This window comes from Osmerus mordax, chromosome 6 (genome assembly GCF_038355195.1).
Source record: "Osmerus mordax isolate fOsmMor3 chromosome 6, fOsmMor3.pri, whole genome shotgun sequence".
Classification (NCBI taxonomy): domain Eukaryota; kingdom Metazoa; phylum Chordata; class Actinopteri; order Osmeriformes; family Osmeridae; genus Osmerus; species Osmerus mordax.
The window spans coordinates 17,734,025-17,757,584 of NC_090055.1; the positions used below are offsets into that span (position 1 = coordinate 17,734,025).

The 23,560-nt window shown below is 48.1% G+C and overlaps 1 protein-coding gene across 2 annotated transcripts; it reads right to left on the reverse strand.

Moving 5' to 3' along the window:
- Positions 1-775: 775 nt before the first annotated feature.
- On the reverse strand, positions 776-23,327 carry st14 (ST14 transmembrane serine protease matriptase). Of its 2 annotated transcripts, none has more exons than XM_067238897.1 (19): positions 23,088-23,327; positions 16,090-16,237; positions 15,326-15,483; positions 13,683-13,753; positions 13,360-13,529; positions 12,164-12,199; positions 11,396-11,624; positions 9,266-9,405; positions 9,030-9,133; positions 8,556-8,665; positions 8,148-8,278; positions 7,657-7,761; positions 7,226-7,333; positions 6,609-6,722; positions 6,165-6,287; positions 5,395-5,575; positions 4,101-4,369; positions 2,895-3,031; positions 776-2,463 (listed from the first exon to the last, which is right to left on the reverse strand). In XM_067238897.1, the coding sequence occupies exons 1-19, from the start codon at positions 23,112-23,114 to the stop codon at positions 2,299-2,301; spliced, it is 2,526 nt and encodes an 841-aa protein (XP_067094998.1). In that variant the 5' UTR covers positions 23,115-23,327; the 3' UTR covers positions 776-2,298. The 2 variants fall into 2 exon arrangements, with proteins under 2 accessions (XP_067094998.1, XP_067094999.1); XM_067238898.1 differs by lacking the exon at positions 23,088-23,327 and adding an exon at positions 21,943-22,030.
- Positions 23,328-23,560: the final 233 nt, after the last annotated feature.

A 23,560-nucleotide genomic window follows, 5' to 3' on the forward strand; every position in this document is an offset into this window, starting at 1 on the left:
TACAGCGTGTAAGCTGCTCTATTGTAAAGTATCTTTATATTATATATACATTATGAAGCTCTAACTTGATTGATTTTATTTGGGTCCACAAATGTCTCTCTTTTAAAGTTGTCCATCAATCACTGAATGCGGAAAGATTAACTATGCTTTTTTGAAACAACTAATTGCCATTTTCCTTTTCTTTTTTTAAAAATAATGTATTAAGAATTTTATTTGCTAAAAATGAGCTATCGTTGCTTGTAACTTTGTACACATATTTATATTTAAATAAAACCATTTCAGATAAAAAAAAAAAAAAAGGCCATGTTGTTTTTGTTTTCTGTAAGCCGCGAGAGTCCATGCACCGGGAGAGAACAGAGACAAACAAAGCTGCCCACATTGATGAATACATAAATTAGCCGCCCTGTGTTGACTCTCCCCATCTCCCAGTAGAGGCCAGTTTTTAATGAAGACAGATGAGATGCTGGAACTCCTGCTGTCTCCAGACCCCGCTCCTCATCCTGCCACACCCAGCTCTCATGGTAATAGGATGGTGCTGTGACAAAGCTGGGTATTATGTGACAGTGCCAGCCTGCCTCGTCACCTCAGCGTCTGCCTCCGTCTCCGGCGCAGCCCCAGGTAGACATGCTGGTCACGACGGGGAGGAGAGATCCACACTCATTACAATACTGCTGAAGGAAGGACCCGGGCTGCAATACACACACATTAACACTCCGCACAGTACGGAAGGGGGACTAGTCATTGACAAACGACTGCAGGAGACTTAGACTGCAAGGCTTCAGATAAAGGATGTTTAATGAATCATAATAAATCTGTCGTATAAAAACACGGCGCATTCAAATACAAACAAAACAATTTGAAGGGAAAAGGCAAAGATCCACCATCCACAAATGACACGAGCAACTGCAGTGCACATAATTCATTAAAATACACACATTTACGTAAAATCCAACTCCCTGATTGCATAGTTTAAGAAATACAGTAGCCATTCCAAATGTGTCAATATGAAAAAACTGAGAATATACAATTTCCACATATTATATTACTTATATCATATATTTTACATAATTTTCACTGTTTTCTCATTACCATGTTCACTATCAAGATATTTGGCTTTAAGTTGTAACATTAGAGAGAATCTGTATTCTGTAGGGAGTGAGGGGAAGAAACCTGATGAAGAATTTGACAGTTAAAAGCGGAACCAGGATTGACCAATGAGTAGAGACCTCCACGGTAGAGGTGAGAGCCCATTTTGTTGCTCTGGCAACCGGAGAATCCCCTGACATTGATTGGCTTGAGCTCTCTCTCACACCCGCATGCGCGCGCACGCACGCACGCACGCACACACTCACACACACGGGATTGACGACCCCATCAGGCTCAGCTTAACCGTCAAACAGAGAGCAGACCAGTTTCCCTGGGTCTTATCCTCCATCTGATTCGTCCCTGGTTCTGGAGGCCCACCAGGTCCTACTGCAGGGGAAACCAACATGCACAGAGACATGCTACCAACAGTAAAATGCAACAAGGACACACACATCTTTCTCATATAAATAAGTCCAAATATCCCAATACGCGTCAAGCTACGGTATAAAGAAATAGGATGGAAAATCAAACCAAAACAACCTTCTTCAGTCCCGCTTCCTCGGTTCGTTTGGTGCTGGTCTGAACTTCGGAATATGTTTAGTCTCACTACGGCATGGATAAAACTGGGCAAATGCCATGGGAGTGGAGTGTCTGTAAAATGCACATATTTCATTATTTACATGCTCATGAATATTCCTGGAGCCAGAAGAACATGACATGATTGATAGGGTTGCAAGAGTCTGTCAACCAGTAAAAAATAAAAATGGTGTAGAAACTCTGCTGTGCAACGAAGGAAAACTACAAAATAAAACAGGAAAACTACAAAATAAAACAGGAAAACAGAAACCAGAAAAAGAGAGGGAGGCAAAAAAAGAGAAAGTGTGACAGAGAAAATGAGAGCGCAAGAGGGAGAAAATGAGAGCGCTCGCAAGGGATAGAGGGAGAGAAAGAGGAAGAGAGAGAGAGACAGAGAGAGAGAAGGACAGAGAAAGAGAGAGGCTAATCTCAAAGCATTTGAAGTCAGTGATGTGAGAGTGTGGCTGAGTAAAGCCAGCCCAGTGGTGAGGGGCTTGACTCAGAGGGTGTCTGGGCGGCTGACTGCTGGTGTGGTCGTGGTGAGACTTGTCCCCAATCACACTCCGCATAGCATCCCTCTTATTTTTGGCTCTGTGACGTCGGCCACCACACTAGGTCCCTCCTGTCCCTTCATCATCAAATCCCCGTCACCGACTGGATCCAGCCCCTGAGCTTGGTGACGCGGGTATAGACTCCGGGCTTGTTGCGACGAGCGCAGCCCTCGCCCCAGCTCACGATGCCTGACTGGAACCAGCGGCCGCTCCTCTCCTCAAAGCACACCAGGGGGCCCCCAGAGTCTCCCTGGATGGGGGGGTGAGGGAGAGAGAGGGTGGGTGGGGAGTCCAGATTAGATTGCCTGTGTGCCCGTGTTCCCGTGTGCGAGTGTGTGATGATGTATGTGAGTGAAGTCATGGGTGTGTGATGGAGTGTGGGTGTGTAACCTACATGGGTGAATGAGTGTGTGTGTGTGTGTATATGAATGTGTGTCAGTGTGAATGTGTGTCTGTGTCGATGTGTATGTGTGCGTATGTGTGAATCTGAGCGCGCGCGTGTGTGTGTGCGTGCAATTACCAGAACTAGAGGGGGAGCGTGTGTCGTGGGCTGTTTACAGTTTTTATGAATGAGTGCACATGCACATATACTATCGATATGCTCATTTGCATTGTGTGAGTATGCGTGTGTGAGTATGTGTCTGTGTTTGAGTGCGAGTGCGTGTGTGTGGTTCCCAGTACCTGGCAGGCGTCCACTCCTCCGGCCAGGAAGCCGCTGCAGAGCATCCTGGAGGTGACCTGTCCCTCAGTCACCACGTTACACACCGAGTCGTTGATGATCTTCACCTCTGCCTTCTGCAGCAGCCGAGAAACACTGCCTGAGGATGGAGAGGGGGAGGGGGGGGGGGGGGAGAGGAGGAAGAGAAAGCAGTAGGGAAAGGCGGAGAGAAGGAGGGGAAGGAGGGGAGAAGAGCAGGGGAGGAGGAAGAGGAGCTGGGTTACCATGGGGTGAGACAACCTTGCTGTTCGCCACCATCCCAAGCCGTCCTAATGTGTTGCTGTAGGCTAATGGTGCTTTAACATGGTTCCCCCAGTGATCGGGCCTACCTGCTAGGGAGAGTGGACGTGGACACGCATCGCACTGGAAGTGAGGGGTGATTAGGAGAAGATGACGGGACGGAGAGAGACGGAAGATGAGGGGGAAAGAAGGACGCCTCGCTGACGGTGGGGATGAAGGGAGGAGAAGGTGGAAGGGGGAGGAGAAGGAAGACGTGATGGAAGAGGAGAGACTGGGGGGGGGGGGCGGAGGTCATGCGGAGCGAAGGATGAGAGGGAGATGTCATCATAAAAGAGAGAGATGAGGGAGGAGAATCCAAGAGGTGGAAGCAACAGCCAGGGAGGGGAATTTCGGGAGATAAGAAGCTTAGAACAGAGGATCACCTATGGTGTCAAAGACATCGGGATCACCCATAACATCACTAGGCAACACATCCCACTTGTAAACACTTATACGATGGAAAATATATCACACAGAGGGGCCCAGATCTAACCCAACACCCTGGGGCTTCAGGAAAGTGCCTTTCAGGATTAGGGTCTGGAACAGAAGCCTTTGGGGTTGGGATTGAGAACCATGCTCTTTAGGATTAGGGTCTAGAACAGAAGACTTCAGGGTTGGGATTGAGAACCATGCTCTTTAGGATTAGGGTCTAGAACAGAAGACTTCAGGGTTGGGATTGAGAACCATGCTCTTTAGGATTAGGGTCTAGAACAGAAGACTTCAGGGTTTGGATTGAGAACCATGCTCTTTAAGATTAGGGTCTACAACGGAAGCCTTCAGGGTTAGGATTGAGAACCATGCTCTTTAGGGTGAGGTTCTCGAACAGGGCCCTTTAGGGAGAGGTTCTAAAACAAAAGCCATGAGGGTCAGGGGTCAGCCATCGGTCCTACCTCCTTCCCTGAGGGTGCCCCAGCCCGTCACCCAGCAGCCCAAGCCTGCGGGGAAGACGTGCGACGGGGCGGGCAGACACACGGGGTGGATGGTGTTGGTGAACTCCAGCGGCCGACTCAGCTCCAGCAGGGCCACGTCGTAGTCGAACGTCATCGGGTTGTAGTCCGGATGAGTGATGATGGTCTTCAGCGAGCGGATCTCCACGCCCTCATCCTTGTACTGGTCCTGCATCCCGCTGTACGTCTGCCAGTTGGCCGCCACGTGGTTACTGAACAGGGAAGATTATTTACTCGTGCCTGTCGCCATTTCCTTTTTTCTTTTTTCTCATCGAAACCAAACACAAAGACTGGTGGAACTGTGTAAAGTGAACAGCCAGTGGCCCTGTCCTCCCTTGTACAGAACATTCTGGTATTCTCCAAGGCTTCAAAGCTTCGACCAAACTTCTTCAACATAAACTAGATTCCTAGGAGAGGTAGAGACATCCAATCACGGAACTAGACTGCACTGGTAATGGTTGTTAGTGGAAAAGCTGCAGTGCCCCAAGAACACCTTCCCCTCACAATGACTCTCCATGTAATTGTCTATTTATACTTAATGGAATTTGGAAGCTGTCCTGAAGAGCAGTGTGGCTAGTGCTCCACCTACTGAGGAGAGACAGAAATGCACCTTTCCCATTACAAAGCGTCAGTGATGTAAATGTAGCATGCCCCTCGAGGTATTTTGAATTAAGTGTATCATCTGGGGCTAATTTCCAGCTTCTGTAATTTGTATAAAAATTATCCTGTGTTTAAAAATGCTGTTTCCCCACCAGACTGTGCACCCTCATTTTGAAACGGGCGGAAATTACACATTCTAAAACCAGCCCCTGAATGGTAATAACAGAATTAGGGAACAAATATCTACATTAAAGTGGATATTGAATAAAGGAGAACAGGGAAACGTGAGCTAGTCAGGTCTGGGAGCGCAGATAACAAAGACTAAAGACTCAGCACAAGAGGAACATGGTGGAGAGGGATGCCCAAGAGCACACGAGAAGAGAGGGAGAGGTGGAGGAGGAGAGGAGGTGGAGGAGCGGAGGAGGAGAGGAAAAGAAGCAGAGGAGGGGGGAGCAGAGGAGGAAGAGTAGAGGAGGAGGAATAGGAGGTAAGAGAAGCAAAGGAGGAGGAGCAGAGGGGAGGTAGAGGGGTGGAGGAGCAGAAGGGGGAGCGGAGACGGAGCAGTGAAGGAGGAAGGGTAGAGGAGGGATGAGGAGCAGGAGGGGGAGGAGCCAAGGAGGGCCGACTGAGTACTCACTCCGGGCTGGTGGTCTTGAAGCAGTGGGCAGCCGACAGGAGCCAGGTGTTGGAGATGATTGACGCGCCACACGCGTGCCCGTTGGTCATGAAGTGGAGGCTAACCTGCCATGGCCACTCCCCCAACTGGGCGTTCTGCCCGCCCACTATGCGGTTGAGCTTGTAAGGCCGGGTGCCACAATCTGTGTGGGAACGGAGGGAAGAAGGGAGGAGGGGGAAGATGAGGGGCAGAAGCAGACAGCAGATCGGGCTTAATAAACAGCCCGAATCAGGAAGACGAGAGGAAGACAACTTGATTCTGACAACATGGCGGCCTTGCCTGTGAACTGGAAGGCTCTTTGGAATTCTAATGAGGCACACGGCTGATCAAAATACAAACTGCCAAACCCTCAGGCTTTGAGGGAGGGCAAAAAACAAAAACTTGAGATGTCAGAGAGTTGCTTTCAAAGACCAATCAAAATAAATAAAGCTCTTGTGAGCCCCAGGCTTGTTGCTGGTATCCAGCAGCCAGTCCAACCCGGCGCTCGCATACAACCGCTCGGAACACCACGCAGAGGCTCGGCGCTGGTTCCATCTGCCAGGCGAGCTTCAGCATTTGAGAAAACGAGGACGGAAAAAGAACACGCCTTCAGGAGGAAAGTGAGTCACTCTCGACGCCATACAGAGCATAGGCTGAGTGTGTTGAGAGGACAGAGAGAGAGGGAGAGAGAGAGCGCAAGAGAGAGAGTCAGAGAGAGAGAGAGAGAGAGAGAGAGTCCCGGCGAATCTCACCGGCGCAGTCTTTTTCATCAGAGCGATCGGCGCAGTCGTCGATCCGGTCGCACTCGGCGTTCACCTTGTTCACACACACTTTGTCTTGGCAGACGAAGCTGTAGTCGGAGCACATACTCGGGGCTAGGTAGGGGTCGGGAAAGAACAGGATATCACTATGACGAGTCATAAGGAAAAGACACCACGATCATCCAAGCAGTTTGCTAAGTTCAACTAGAGAGAGAGAGAGAGAGAGAAACTGTAATCAAAGAGACAAGCACCACTCGAACCCAGGGAAGGCCTGTCGAATGAGTAGCCCAGTTAGACTGACAGGGTTTATCGATTTAGGGCTGAGGGATAAAAGCCTTTATTGGGGGGAAAAAATTCCAAGGGACAAATGGGCCAGTGATTGAGCTCCACAGGTAGCCGGCGCGGCGGTCTGGAGCGTTGCCATGGCGAACTCACCGACTTCGCAGGAGAACTCGTCGCTGCCGTCCTCACAGTCCTTCCTCTTGTCACACACCACGCCACGAGACACGCAGGTCCCGTCGCCGCAACGCCACTCCGTAGGTCCGCAACCTGGGGGGGGGGGGGGGGGGGAGGAGGGGGAGGGAGGGAGGGAGGATAAAACAGGAGGAGGAATGAGAGAACAGATGGAAGATGGTTATGAGAGGCCAGAGTGATTGTTCTTCTCCCCCCTCAACCCTCCCCAACCTCCACTTTTCTCTTTTAAAAAGCTGCATGCATTAAACATGAGTGTCTACTAGACTAGATCTGGGTAAATTAGGCTGGGCTTCAAATGCGGCCCATTACAGACGAAGTAATGACCACACACACACAGTGGAAAGAGCCAGCGGCTGGGGCGTTAGTGCCAATGTGCCTTTGGTGTTAGCACGGCGTTAGCACGGCCTTAGCACGGCCTTAGCACGGCCTTAGCACACCGTTAGCACACAATTAGCATGGTGTTAGCATAGCATTATCATGGTGTTAGCATAGCATTAGCAATGCATTAACATAGAGTTAGCATAGCGTTAAAAGGGCTGTGAGCCTGCAGACAAGAGGAAGGGGACGGAGGTACTCACTGCACTGCTTCTCGTCGCTTTCGTCACCGCAGTCGTTGACACGGTCGCACACCCAGTACTTGGGCTTGCACATGCCATTGTCACAAGCAAACTGGTCCTTGTCACACTCTGAGATGAGGGACATGACACAGCGTGTCACACACCTCAGCCAAACACAGACAGAAACATCACCTTTCTACAGATACTACTTGGATATTCAAGCAGGATGTTTTAAGGTCTGTGGGAGGGGAGTGTGTGTGTGTGTGGGGGGGGGGGGGTTAAGAGACATAATAGGGATGAGGACAGGAGATGAGAAAGTTGTGCGTCTGTGAGGTGAGAGGTGGGCGTGTGTACGTGTACGTGTGTGTGATGTGTGTGTGTGTCTGAGGTGAGAGGTGGGTGTGACTATGGGGTAAGAGGTGTGCATGCGTGCATGGTCAGGGGAAACTCACTGCATTTCCTCTCATCACTCATGTCTCCGCAGTCGTTCCAGCCATCGCAGTGAAGGAGCTTGGAGATGCACATCCCAGAGGCACAGGCAAACATGTCCGGACAGGCTGCGGGTAGAGACGCAACGAGCATGAGGGAAGGACAGCGTATATTCCGCTCATCAGTCAGTGTGCCACCTGGGCCTCCCCATTGATCAGAGCAATTATAAATCCATTCGGGCCACGCTCAGAGACAGGGGAGGGGGGGCCTGAGTGACAGCGGCAAATAAAAAGCAGCCAATAAACAAGCCAGCTGGTTATTAGTCCAGCTGTGGCGTGTCGCGCACAGTCAGCAGAAGCTCCATCTCTGACTGTCAGTCCGGAGCAAAGTTAGAGACCGTCTTCTCTGTCTCAACCCCAACGCCCCCACGATATACATCCGCTACATCTCCCACACGTTGCCCCTGGCGACTATGCACCCCACGCTGGCGTGCGCAAACGGGGTCTCCACTCACGGTTGGCAGGGTCGTAGGCGCTGTATTCCGCCGAGAAGCCTTTGTCGGTGAAGGACTCGTCCGAGTGGAAGCTTATCACCATGTTGTTGGTGTTGCTGGTGAGGGTAAGGGTGGCCAGTTCCCCGCAGTACCTGAAACACAGTGCCGTTGCTTAACCAGAGACTGAAAATGTGACCTGCGTCACTGTTTAATCATTCATTTAAAAAACAAATCACCTGGACTTTCAGTGGAAGTTGAATTCTTCTTTTTCTTTTTGTGTGTGAGTGTGTATGTGTGTCAGAGAGAGAGTGTGTGAGTATATCTAAACCGTATATCCAAAGGATCATTCTTTATTTGGCACCTGCCATCTCTCAGCCTAGTCATGAGATGTGGGAGTGAAGATGGTGCAGCAGAGTTCTCCTTGCTTACTTGATATCCATCACCTGGACGTAGTCCTTGTGGCAGACGCGGGTGTCCACGCCCGGTTCCTTCATCCGGAACATGGTGAACCTCACACGAACCTTCTGGCCCGTCGGCACCTGGGGAGCAGCGAGGAGGCAGGGGACTGTTTACCCTGAGTCCACGTGCTGATCCAACACACACACACACACGTAGGTGCACGCTCAAACAGACACACACACACGCACGTGCGGATAAACACGCACAGACAAGCACACACACACTCCCTGGCATGAAGACACACACACACACACCTCCTCACAGACACACACACACTGCAGTAGCGGGGGCGGGCTGACAGATGAAGATGGAGAGAGCACTGAGCAGCTTGGCTGCCACTGTGCAGCCTCAGCACACATCTCACACTGTGTCAGGACCGGGGTGGGGGGAGAGGGAGGGAGGGAGGGGGACGGGGTGTGGGGGGGACGGGGCAGGCGAGCGTACCTCCACGCTCCACTTGCAGTCCACGGCGGGGGGGTAGAAGCTGGGGTAGTGGGGGGAGGTGAAAGTCCCGCTGCCATCCTTGAGCACGCCTCCGCAGCTGACTTCTGGAAACAGGAAGTGGGTACAGGGTGACGGGGTCAACTCGGGGGAAGGGGGGGGGGGAGCAGGCGTGAATGTGCCTGGCCTGTCTGCTGGGGTGTATGAGGGCGGGGGGGGGGGGGGGGGGGGGGGTTTACCTGTGGTGGGTGGGATGGCTTTGAACATGGCCCTGAAGCCCGGTCTCTGGATGCCGCTGTCTGTGATCATGTTGAGCAGCATGATGTTGCTGGATGACACCACCTCCAGAGGGTTGGACGGAGGCCTCTGACCGCACTTCCTGTGGAAGAGTGCACAGGAAATGGGGTCACAATGCAGTTGATGATGATGATGATGATAGTGCTGTCAGTTAAACGTGTTATTAACAACGTTGACGCAAACCCATTTTAACGGCGTTCATTTTTTTATCGCGAGATTAACGTTCTTTTTGGCCTAGCAAACTTTGTAGTTTTTTTCACATGCTGTTGCAACGACTACTGACGTTAGAAAAACGACAACACCACACCGGATCTAGCTAGACCGGAAACAAAACAACAGGCACGCCGCACACACTCTTTAGCCGGCTAAAGAGTAGGCTAATGTTACGTTTTGAGTGGATAGCGAGCACGAGACGCCAAAATGGATGCCAATAAGATTCTGAATGGAAAGGTTACTTTAAAAAAGTTGCCGAATGGCTCCATTGACAAGACCAAATTGATCTGTGTGTTTTGTCGTTGTGAACTGAGCTATCATCGCAGCACGTCCAGTCTGAAATACCACTTGATGGCCAAGCACACAGCTGATGCGAATTCTCCGCCCCCTCGTCAAAGCCAGGCGATTGCAATGTTGTTTTCAATAAAAAAAAACATTTGCACTAACTAAGCAATCCAATCCACTTTTCAATGTTGATAAGAGTATTAAAATGAGAAAAAAATAATGGGACAAAAAGAAATCAAGGGACATTTAGAATAGATAAAAATGTGCGATTAACTGCGATTAATCGCGAGTTAACTATGACATTAATGCGATTAATCGCAATTAAATATTTTAATCGTTTGACAGCACTAGATGATGATGATGGGACACAATCCCTCCTAATACTGAGACCCATACATCAACACATCTAATACAGGAAAGAGCATGGGATGCGAGTGGAGAAACACTTAAGCTCACTCACACACACACACACGCTCACGCATGCATTCAGACATAAAGACACACGCACATTCAGAAACACAAAGACACACGTGCACACCACATGTGCTCAGACACAAAAAGGCACACACACACACACTCAGACACAAAAAGGCACACACACACACACTCAGACACAAAGACACACACACAGGACCATGCACACCTGCCATCCACTTGACACAAATGACTTGGATGGGAGTTTCAAAGTCAGACAGGTAAATGAGGTTTAAAAGCCACAGCAGTTTGAACGACGACAGGAGGGCAGGACATCAAGCTGCACAGGGATTCTGTCATTCCAAAGGAGAGCATTATGGTTCTCATAGACCCCATGTCACCTTGGATAAAGATGATGGCGCAGCGGCTATATTAAAATAGTCTTCAAAGCCTGACAAAACCGGAACGTGTTTGGCCGAGGATTCGACCATGGTATTGCCTACAGCCATCGTTGATTTTTACTCGGGAGTCCATTGTTTGAACACACACACAGACCAGCCCTCCCACTGCCCCCCCTCCCACACACACTCACAGACACATCAGCTCCCCCCCACACACACACACACACACACACCAGCCTCCCACCCGTAGACAGAGTGCTATTCCACCCAGGGATGTGGCGTGGGGTTGACACCCCTGATAAGTTTGAAAACAGGGGTCCTTCTGAGCCAACTCCATCTCCCTCAAGGACCCACGAGTAAACTAGAAAGTGGGACGTGCTGTGCCGAAGGTGCCAGGGCTGGGTGAAACGAGGACCCAAATCACCTTCGCTGGGAGACGAATGAAGCACAACATTTTCCACACACGTCAAAATAACTACCCCCCTTCCCTTCCTGTGTCCCCTCATGGCATTCCAGTAAAATACAAAGTCATTCTGGGATTTTTGTAAGAAAATTCTCCCAGGACCAGGAAGTGAAAAGCAAACTGTACAGTTTGGTGGTTGGACTTACAAATGTGCATCCTCCAGGGTGTCTTACTGGAGCAACATACTGTACACAGTTACCCTTAGGAATTAGACCATTTTACATCTTTACATTTTTGAGGAATTGGAGGAAACATTCCTGTTTTTAGTTGTTGTTATTGCGGACTCCGGGACTCACTCGGTAATGGCCTGGGACTCATCCGGACTCAGCGAGTCGTAGATGGACAAAAAGTCGTTGGAGCAGTCGTCCTCGATGTGGAAGTTGGTGAAGCTGACAGAAATGGCCTTGTTCGCCGACGCCCGGATCTGCCACTGGCAGCGCAGCCTCGGAGGGTACTTGTCTGGGAACCCTGGAGACTGGAAGCTCTGGGCAGACTCCGCCGCCTCCAGCTTGTGGAAGCAGTCCTCTGGAGACACGACAACATGCTCACGTTATGTACTGGACACACAATGTACTTCCATTATACATACACACACGCTGTAGACACACACTGTACATACAATATGCACGCACTGTATATGTACACCAATAACACCCCGGCACTCTAGACACGGCATTCTAGACACGGCATTCTAGACACGCATGTGTTCGACGACATCCATCAAACATCCCCCCGCTTCAAGGACGCCTATCTGGTTTGTCTTGTTCTACATCCCTCTATCACGCACTTGTCGTGTGTTGATGCAATACCCACTGTCACCTCAATGAAATGCAACCTGCACGCAATCACTCCAGTCACTCGGCGCCAACACAGGGCCGTGGAGATAAGTGAGACGGGCTCAGCAGTGTGCAGGCCAGATATACGGCTCTCAATCTCACCTCGGCCGGCGCCGTCACATGACTCAGGCAGGACCGCCATTCGTTACCGGCTGGCAGGGGGCTGAGCATCCACCCAGCTGGAAAATTACAGCGGCGAGTGATTGAAACGAGACACGGTCTACTCACCGCCTCTGGGGTTCATCGCCATCCGGGGGTCCGTGACTGCGGAGAGGAGGGGAGAGAGGGAGGACAAGGGGGGGAGCAGGGGAGAGGAGTGGAGGGGGAGAGGGATGGAGGGGGAGAGGGAGGGAGAAACGGAGGGAGGACAAGGGGGGAGCAGGGGAGAGGAAGAGAGGTGTAGAGGGAGGGAGAGAGGGAGGATGAGGACAGGAGGTAGGAGGAGAGAGAAATGCATGGGTAGACAGGAAGGCAGAGAGGGAGGGGGAGAGAGGGAGAACAAAGGGGAGTAGGGGAGAGGAAGAGAGGGACGGATGGGTGTCAGGAGGAAGAGAGGGAGGAAGAACCAAAATTGGGGAGTAGAGAGGAAGGGAGGAGGGCAGAGGAAAAGAGTGTCACAAGCCTGATCAAATGTAACGCATGGACCTCAAATATTTGGGTTGCACTTTTTCAGTTTCATTTCCCTGCTGCTTCCTGGCCTGTGCCCCCCCCCTACCCCCCCACTCCCCTCCCCTCCCCACACACACACACACCACCCCCACCATCCTCCCAGGGCAGCCCCATCCATCTCTGTCTGAATATCTGGGACAGCCACATCAAATCGTACAAATAGAAATCATGTGAAAGAGTCCAAAAACCACAGAGCCAGCGCCTGGCTGGGGGCCAGGACATGGACGGATGCAATGTGAGGGTGGAGAGGACAGAGGCAAGAAGGATGGCCTGAGCCCCGCTCCCCCCGGGGAGGGAGAGGGAGAGGGGGCAGGTCATATCATTACAGAGACCTCACTGCATAAACGGACCAATAGCAGCCAGAGCAGGCCGAATAGCCCTGCTTACATGCCATTGTCTTATTAGCGCATGTTCGTCGTGTAGCTGAATGTAATAATGTAACAGCACCGAAGGGCATGCAGTAACACAATGAGTAATCCAATGAGATGCGGGCATGTGACAGACAGCACCATGAATCAGGCTCTAACCGTGGTCTTTGCACACTCAGGCCTCCTGTCTGGTCCACGAGCCTGTCCAATCCCTCTCACCTCTCTCTGACCCCCTTCTGACCTCCCCCCCTTCTCTCTCTCCCTCTCTCTTTCCCTGCCCCCACTCCCTGCCCCCACTCCCCTCCTTCTTCCTTCCCCCTTCCCCTCCTTTCCCCTCCCTCTTTCCCCCTCCCTCCTCTCCCCTCTCCCTCCCCCAGCAGGACTCACGCGAGGCGGTCACTTCGGTGATGCGTACGTTCTGCAGGGCGCGGGAGCCCTGGTCCCTGATGTTTTTCCACAGCACCTGCAAAACCCTCTCCTCAGAGAACTCGGGCACAACCTCCAGCTCGCTGGCGGGGATGTCGAAGCTGGTCCAGTGGTAGGCCACCACGCCCTCGCTGGTGACAGGCGACACAGCAGAACGACAGCTCGTCAGTGTCAAACAGCTGATACGTCACTCAGATGGGCTCATTACTGGCAGGCCAATCACAGATCACATTGCTAATTCTGCCCCCTACACTCAGCCAATCAGAATCTAAGGACACACCTACCTGAAAGCAGTCACTATAGATTTGGTGTAGTACTTGGACAGGAAAGGATCGCTCTTGTAGTTGACTTTTAGCTGAAAAACACAAAAATAAACATTTAAAAAATTATTATGTGATCGTCCAATTACCATAGGGAGGAAATGACCTCATGAACAACAATGCATTGGGACTAAAACCACCCATTCAGAATTTTACCATGGTTACGAACCACTTAGATAGTAACGTTCATCATGCGTGTCTTCATGTAGCCTTCTGGGTGAATGAGATGTTCACACCAAGTATTATTCACAATGCATACATGATGTGACGGCTCTAATTACTGACAACGCCCTCAGCTATACTGGGTCAACAGACTGGATCTAACACCATCCTTACTAACCACGGCCTGTACTAGTCAGAACGCTCACGGTCGTGAACAGAGCCCTCCAACTGAATAACGAAATGAAGAAACTGGAATCCAGGTTTAGTGACATCTTTTCATGAATAAAAGGATTTTGAAACAGATGCAGAGCGAAAGCTCCCTCAAGCTAAAAAGGGAAAAGAAGATTCTTCATTAAGGACACCCCCACTAAGATAAAGGAGAGTCACACAGTAACACAAAACCTCAGCAAGGCCATTTCTGTTAACTCAACTCTCGGCTAGGCTGAAACCATCCTTCAGGTTAAGGACAGTGCGCTATAATGATATCCTGGCGTTGTCAAATCTTTGAGCTTCTGAAGAGACGTCTAAGCTGGAATCTCTAGAGCAGCAATTAACTCATCTCATTTCCATCAAACCGCAGTGTAATTACAGAACAGCCACGGTTAGACACTTTGAAATCTTTATAAATCTCAAATACATACGATTTCATGAGAAAGGAGAACCATCAGAAAGGTGATACTCCAACCACTCTCGAAAGCCAGAAAGCATAATTAAACGTGCCGGTTCTTGCGTGCGTGCGCGTTACTGGATGAACGCTTCTTTCCTCGGTAGTCATTTTGTATTCCAGTCAGGAGTCCTCGCCTCTCATCTCTCATCTCTCATCCATACCCAACTCCTGTCCTCCTGCATCCCATCCACTCACCAAGAGATGTCTGTTGGCCAGTAGCAGGCCGCCATTCCCAGGTCCCTGATTGATGCTACAAACATCTCCATCAGCTTCAATGAAACTAGATGTTGTTAGGGGGGGAAAACGACGGAGATGATGTTCTCTTTTCTATTCCGTCCACACAAAATGTGCCTTCAGCCATCTCTGCCAGCTGGGAGCAACCTGTTCAAAAAGGCTTTTCTGCTCCGCCGTCTTACAGCGTCTCCAGAGTGCGGAGACCGCATTTCATAACCTACTCATTCCAAACGAACTGTGTGGAGTCTTGCACGTGTGCTAGCAGTTATGCTATACCTTTGAACGTCGTATCAGGTTATCAGGACCAAACAAATCCTGAAGTTCCAACACTTGGCTTCTCTATGAAAGTTGTGTGTCTTTGTTTATTTACTTTTGTGGGGACCAAAAATCCCCACATACCCTGTAAACTGATAAAAAAATGAACCCACAATTTAGGGGTTAGAATCAAATTAGGAGTTAGGGATAGTTTTACGGTTAGGGTTCGGAGCTAGGGTTACTGTGTGTTTGTGTCATGGGGGGAGGGGGGGGGGGGTAAACCACTCACAATATCCTCCAGGTTATCTGCCTGCTCATTGAACATGGGGCTAGTGGGATCCTCCAGTAGCTGGTTGTACTGCATGCCTTCTAGCTTCATGTGCCCGCTGAACACGAGCTGAGCTGGGACACGCCTCTGACTGAGGGCGGTCGGCGACGACTCCTTAACTGCAGGAAGAGAGAGAGGGAGAAGAAAGAGAGGAATGGTGAGTAACCCTCGGACCGTCCTGTCGATACATGACCTTACTGGACGCAGATGGCAAACTGCTGTTCTCCATCCACATCCAACCAAAACTGCAGCATCGTGATGATGCTCCAGTCTGGTTGTTGTTGGAGTTGGCAGAGGGCTGCCTGACAACAGGCTGGGAAGTGAGGCTAAGAATAGTCTTTGATCAGATATGTAGAATGAGTAGTTGATACTTGTTGATAAACCATCAACATTGTTGATGGTTTATTTAAGCGTGTCAGAAACATCTTGGCACTCAGCAGTGTTTGGTATTACTTTTGAGTAGGATGAATACAGACAGAAAAAAACACAAAAAACAAGCCAATATCACAGTAAATTCCTGTCATTTTTCAACTTTTAATTCAATTATCTGAAGAGTGTCTCGTCCCTCATTCCTCCTCAGTTCCACACAAGCACTCAAAAATATAAGAAGATCAAATGGGATTCTTGGCAACGAGAGAAGACTGGCTCTATTGATGGCGTTGAAGCATCTCTGAGCAGGGTTTTGAAGAGGTGGGAAGGCACGGTAGTTCTTTCGTATTACTCACAGATGAACAGCCAGAGGAGAATGCCAACTACAGCCATCACAACCAGCAGGGCCACCAGAACCCCCACTAGCACACCGGTCCGCCTTTTAGACGCCATCTTGTCTTTGTTGCTCAGGAAGGTGACCTGCTCATGTTGCCCGTTCTGTCCCTAGGGGGGGGGGGGGGGGGGGGGAGAGAGAGAGAGAGACACAGAGAGCGAGAGAGATGAAAAGAGGGAGACAGAAGGGAAGAGAGAGAAACAAAGGGAGAGGTGGAGAAGGGAGAGAAGAGAGAGATGAAAGAGAAGATAGGGATGGAAGGCGAAAGAGAGAGATGGAAGGAGAGAAATGGAAGGAAAGAAAAGAGAGAGATGGAATAAGAGCGAAAGATGAGAGAGAAAGGGAGAGTGGGGGTGAAAGTTATGGACAAGTCTGTATTATGTCAAGACAAAACACCTTAGTCATCATCCAGTCTTACAGACACCTCATAAACTGAAGTGAGCAGCCTTGTAAAGGCTGTAAAGCCGGTGACATATTTGGACTTGAGACCCCACAGGCAACTGCTAACCAGCACTTTTATTATGACAAGCAAAATGGACCGAAACAGAAATGTTGGGGCTGTAGAGCTAGATGTATTCTATCTCCAGTTGTTGGATTATAAAAAAAGCGTAGGACAGAGAAAGTGGGGAATGGAGAGAGGAAGGGACAAATCAACGAGGTGTTGCCGTGGAGAGTTAACAATGAGTTGCGTGCCTACATCTTGGGCTCCAATAGACATGACTTGACCTAGGACAGAGATTACACCTGATATTACACAGTGTCTTGTTCCAATAGCTCAACAAATAGTTCAGTAGCCCAACCCATGAATTTGTCAAGAGAGTGCTTAAAATAAATCCATATAAACCCTGATCAAACATATTCATGTTAGATTCATAAAAAGTATCAATCATAAAGCAGGCACTAAAAAAACATCAAGTTGAGACAGGCAAGCACTACACACAGCGCACCGGGGAAAAACTTGCTGAACCCGTTTGGTGACCTGAAGGTGCTCTGTGGAGAACAGTCGCTCGCTCACTCCCACTGCCCCTCTTGTGGCCAGGCAGATGCCCCTGGGGCTGGGGCTGGTTTGACACCCAGCACCCTAGCCCAGCCAGGCACACCGAGAGAGCGATTACAGGACAGTTAGTAATCACTGCACACAATCTCCTGTGTGCCTGTGGCCTGTGAGGGGAGCCAGCCCTTGCGCCATTAGGGACGGAGAATCACTTTGGTATTAAATCAATTTGTCAGACGTGCTGCCCCTTAAGATGGGGGGCTCAATTACACCAGTCCAGATGATAACTCATTGCAATTAAGGCCCATTCTTACCGGGCTCTGCCTTCCACACATGCTCCTAATTGGAATCTCTAACAGCAATCATGTTCCGGAATGAAGGGAATCATTAGGGATGAGGTCAGCGAGCGCTTAGGGGTCTCTGTCTATCAGTCACTCTGATCACAGCCTAATAAAACCGTGACATGCTCTTTGTCATATCACTCGTCTGCATTCACAGAGGTGGACAACCACCCCTCCCCACCTCTGAACTAGTTTGGTAGTTAGGCAACTTAGGTTGGTTATAGGTGCTTATCTGTGGGCCTTTATGAAGCCCTCTGTGACACTGCTGGTAAAAGTCCTTAACAAAAAATAAATAGGATTTTACTGATAACATTTGACAAACCTACAGTGAGGGAATACAGTTGAACAAGAAACACAAAGGCACGATAATACAGTCAAACAAGAATAAAAACATGAAACCCATTCTTAAGAACCATATCCATACTACATAATTCGCCATATCATTTGAGAATTTCCGGTATATAATTTGAGGTGAAAGAGCTTGTACAGTGACAGTTCTCCCCCCTTGACTAAGATGCCTGTGGTCTAGACCAGATGTTTGGTATCAATGCTCCAGAACCTTCCCCAAGAGGGGAGAGAGTTCCCAGAGTGAATTGCCTGGGGTGAGAAGGGTTATACGTATAGCTTAGTGGTGGTCCTCTGTAATGGCATTTTTTGACAGTTACAATATCTCTGTTTCTTTGAGCGGTAAAAAGTACGTTCCTTTGTTATAGACAGTCGAATGTAAGAAACTGGGGCTCTGTGGTGTGGTTTACTCTGTAGAATGGACACTCAGATTGTCTTAAGGTATTTATGGTGTTGTTTTATGATACCTAACTAAGAGCCAGAGGGTCTTAGTTGGGTCTGGGAGTTGGGGAGATGGTTGTCAGTTGAGCGAGCCGACCTAACCTTTTGGCCAAGGAGATGGCCAAGTCAGACATCCTGTTTGTGTATCCTTAACCATCCTCCTCATTTAGAGAGGGAGCTGTGACATCAAAGAACTGTGGGACACTTGATGTGGAGTCAAACTGTAACTGAGCAGTGCTGACCAATCACAGAGACCGCTATATTGATGGATTGACCATCAGAAGAACCATTTGTTCTAAGTTTATATAAGGCAGGGTTTTAGGGTTGTTCTTCACCCGTCTCTCGGACGACCTGTACGTTACATCTGCATGTCTTTCGCTATGACGGGTCCAGAGTACTCTGTTAATTCTTAATTTGTACAAACTAAATCAATTGTATTGAAACCGCCATCTTGACGATTCAGATCTACACAGTGCCACTTGAACTTCTTCCATTACACCTCTTAACTGCAGAACAAGGGGTTGCATCTTCAACCCCCCCCCCTGAATGTTGCTTTGAATAAAAGTCTGTTGAATTAATACAATATTTTTACTTTTATTGCACTTGCCAGATTGTTGTTTTCTCTCTTGGGCAGTAGGTTTGCTATACAAAGGCTGATAAATAGCTTACGTGGTAATTGTCCTACATGGCATTGAAGGTAAAATCATCAAGGTTACCAGTACTAGTGTGTGATGAGAATACCTAACACAAAACCACTGAATAACTCAATTCTGTTGCGTAGTGGTGCTAAGTTAGCCAAACCAGTCTGACAGGTAGGCCACAACTGCAAGGTGTGCCTCCAAGAAATAGCTACCACCTTTTTTAAACACATTCTGTACTTGAAGTACCAAACAGGCATCTATGCTCTATATAGGTGTGTATATAGGGCACAGGGCTATACACATTCACACGCATATAATGTATACATGTGCATGTGTGAGTGCAAATGGATTTGACTTCTGTTTGGAGTTCAAGAGTTGGTCATGTGACACCAGCAGACAAGCAGGTTGACAAGATATCCCCTTTCTGACTGTTGAGGAATACACAGAACACAATTTTACTGAAAGACCAAAGGCCCCATTGTGAGGTGTCATTGGGAGTCATTCGGTTTTGGTGCTGAGCCAAAGCACGTCATGAGACAGCAAAAGAGATAGAATGTTGAAAGAGAGGTAAATGGTTCAAGGAGTGGAGCACCTTTCCTCAATTCTCAAAGAAAAGCAACTCTTCGACAGTAAAGGATTTCAAATCAGTGCTAAAATTGATTTAATCAGCTAAATGTGACCCAGTCACCCTCCTTTAATTGGTGACTATCACAAATTGAGTCAAAAATAATATGTCCTTGAATACTCTGCATGTAAGTAGGATTAACTTTAGGAGTACAAGACGTTAATCCTAACCCATTCTAACGGACAGTTGCAAGACTCATCAGATAGGCTATTAGAGATTATAAATACACCCAGAAATAAAGAAACGGGTCAAACTTGCATTAAATCAGACATGAACGTTGATTGCATCGGATGAAAACTGATATATGGCAGAATCTGGTACAGCTTTTGGTGATAAGGGCCTATTGTGTGAAAACCTTTTTTCCTTAGTCATCCTTAGTAGATCCCTCTGTGAGTCAGAATGGATACAACCACGGGCCTGGCTGCATGATCAATTAGCTGCGTCGTCTCGTTTACAGAACGGCAATATAGGAATTCAGATTGCACGCTTTAGTCACAACTCTGTGACCTGGACTCGGCAATCTTCCACCACTACACAAGGCCACAGGCAGACAAGCACTGTAGCCTATCTAGAATAGTAGACTACTGTGCCCTTCTATCCAGCCCTTCTGATACAGAACACCAATAAGACCATGGAAATACATCTATGATATGACATGAAGAAGTAGGTTAGTGTCTTAAACAGGCCCCTAGTCTTCCTGCGACAGCGTGTGCACATGCAGAAGGCAACATAAGTATAGCCGTAGTATTAGCAGCCTGAAAATATGCGGGTCGGGATAGCCAAGGTGAGCTCGCCACTCCCTTCAAGGAAGGCCGAGTTCTCTGAATCAATGGAGACACATTCCTCTTTGAACGCGTGTCTGGAAGCTGAGCGCAGCTCAGCCACCCGGAACCACCCAGTCCATCTCCATAGAAGAACAGGTCACAGTGACCCTTCCCCTCAAATGAACCAGCCAGCGATCCGGCTACTGCAGTGGTCGGGAGTCGGGACTAACCAACCTTCCAACAGGACACACGAGCACAAACAGACCGGTGTGCCCTTATCTCCTCTCATATTCAAAATGCTATAACAAAACTGGTCATGCGCGCACTGTAGAGTAATTACACAGTGTTTTTATTTTCCCAAGGCGTGCTCTAGTTGGTCAAAGCATTTTTCCCGCATTGACTAGACGTGTGAGGGTTCTATGATTATTTTCTAATTTGACATATGCTTTTGCCCTTTGTCGTTATTAAAGTCACCATGCATAGTCGTTACCCTACAAACCGCAAACTTAAATCAAATTGCTTAATTGGAATGGTGCTACGTGTTCCACAATAATTACAGCCCTGCTTTCAGAAGCTTGACCACTCCATTTGCAAGTATTTACTAAACTAGGCTGTAAGAATGTTATAGTAACATTTTAGTATTTAGTAGTAAAATAGTCTGAACCCAGTAACTGTGTAGGTACAGAATGGCCTCGGCTGTAAATAATATAAAACATGATTGGTCGTCGGTCTGCAGTTCCCTCCCCTACAAAAGTTGGTGTTTTGTCATGGCTTGCACTCAAGATCTCATGACTCTCCCTGAAATTAAGGTGTCGCCCCAACACGGACAGAGAACCAAGCTCGATCTTTATATGCAATCCTTCCAATTCTGCCACACATAGAATAAAAAAACATTTATTTAAAAAAGGAATTTGCACTTGTAAATAGTCTAACTTTGACTAAATGGGTTCTTCCACAGAGAGAAGCAGTCCAAATGAACAGCGTTCACCCAAGTGTAAATATTGATCCAATCCTACAGACAGATTAATAAGTGGGAGAGTTAGGGGGAGTCAGGTGGCTGAGCGGTGAGGGAGTCGGGCTAGTAATCTGAAGGTTTCCGGTTCGATTCCCCGGCCGTGTAAAATGACTGTGTCCTTGGGCAAGGCACTTCACCCTACTTGCTTCGGGGGGAATGTCCCTGTACTTACTGTAAGTCGCTAAATGACTAAATGTAATGTAAATGTAAGTGAATGGCTATGCATACATAGTTAAAGCACAAAGCTAGAAGCTTCATTTTCTTTGTTAGACCTGTATCATTGTATACAGATTTAAAGGTTAAAAACTATCAGCTGTTTGGCATGATAGTGAGAATTCATGTGTATGGGCTGTGCCTTGTTCAACTTAAATACTCTGGGGGAAAATAACTGCTGACTAATCTACCGCATTCTTCTTCTGTTCATTTCCCTGACAAACTGCATTTCTCTAAACCATTTTGGACCTAAATGCAAGTTTCACAACCTACAACCATAGTAAACCCTTGGTTTCTGCACTGATTTTTTTCAAATTGTCGCTGCCCAATACACCTAGACCCTCTACATGGAAGCTACTGGAACTGTTCAAAGTGTGACTTTGACACTTCAAAACTACAGATACTCAGGTTTATAGTGTACTGAAGAAGCTCCTACCTTTTGGTCTGTTTAATCTCCAGTAGCTAGATAGATGTTCTTTATTGTACTGCACAAACTGACTGTCTCAAATGAGCTTATCTGTGGGTTGCCAGTGGAATGGGGGATTCAAGTCAGGGCAGGCCTGAATATACCTGGCTTGAGTCAGATACACCAACAGCATATCCAACCATCAGTTTGTGCAAGACAACATTGCTTGAGCTGGGATAGAGCATTTCATCGTATAACTGTTCCCAGGTGTTGCCCAACACCACACTAACTGTGGAGCCATTGTATTGTTTTAAGTAAACATGCTGGTGATGCTTATTGTACAACTAGCCTAGTCTAGCTGATGTATTATGTGTTCATGGGTGCCATTTTGTATAGGTTACTACTTGTCATTTGTGGCATTAGGTTTTGCTGTCACCTTCCTGTCAACTTGAACAAGTCTGATCATTCTCCTCTGACCTCTAATAAGCCACGCATTTTAGCCCACACAACTGCCCCCTCACTGGATTTTTTTCTTTGTTCTCTGTAAACTGTAGACACCGTTGTACGTCAACAAAATCCCTGAAGTTTCTGAGATACTTAAACCACTCCATGCATCTGGCACCAACAATCATTCCACTGTCAAAGTCACGTAAATCATATAATTTCTTCTCAAATCTGATATGTGGTGTGAACAGCTGAATCTTGACCATATGCCTGCTTGTATGCATAAAGTTGCTGCCACGCGATTGGCCGATTAGATATTCATATATTATCAAGGGGAGTCAGATGGCTGAGCGGTGAGGGAAGCGGGCTAGTAATCTGAAGGTTGCCAGTTCGATTCCCGGCCGTGCGAAATGACGTTGTGTTCTTGGGCAAGGCACTTCACCCTACTTGCCTCGGGGAGAATGTCCCTGTACTTACTGTAAGTCGCTCTGGATAAGAGCGTCTGCTAAATGACTAAATGTAAATGTAAGTAGGTGTTCAACCTAATAAAGTGGTAGGCTAACTGACGTATTGCTTGTAGATAGGCCTTGGCATCGTCACATACTTTGTTTAATAATATCAGCCATATCCGTCACTGAAATAGCCTCGGCTACGTAATTGATGCGCGTAATACCTGTATGCGCGTAAAACACATACCTGTACGCACACAAAAGTGTTTCATAAAAACTTACCTCGCCATCAAACCTGGCCGAATACATCTCTGCTTGATTCGTTGGTGAAAACTGAATGGAAATCTCAATGGTTAACCTTAAACACCAAAAAGTATTGTTTCCATCCACATACGGAAATGCCCCCCCTTTCCCCAAGAGTGAAGTTAATTCACCAAGTTAGTAAATGTAATTTGAAAGTTTGCCCCAGCTTTAAAATAAAAATGACAACGACTTGACCATATCCTTTTCGAATCCCGTCAGTATCTGGTTAATATTTTTAACTGCGGTTTCAAGGCGTGGTAACTCCACAAGGTTTAAACCTGGTTACAAATTGTCACTGCATACAGAAACTGGTCATTTACCTCCACACCCACGACTACACTGCCACGCCTACTACACGCAGCGGTTGAAATTAAATTCAAGACAGGCCCATGTGTTGCAACCCAATCTGTAGGAATAGCTCAAATGACAATGCCAATGACATCGTTATTTAT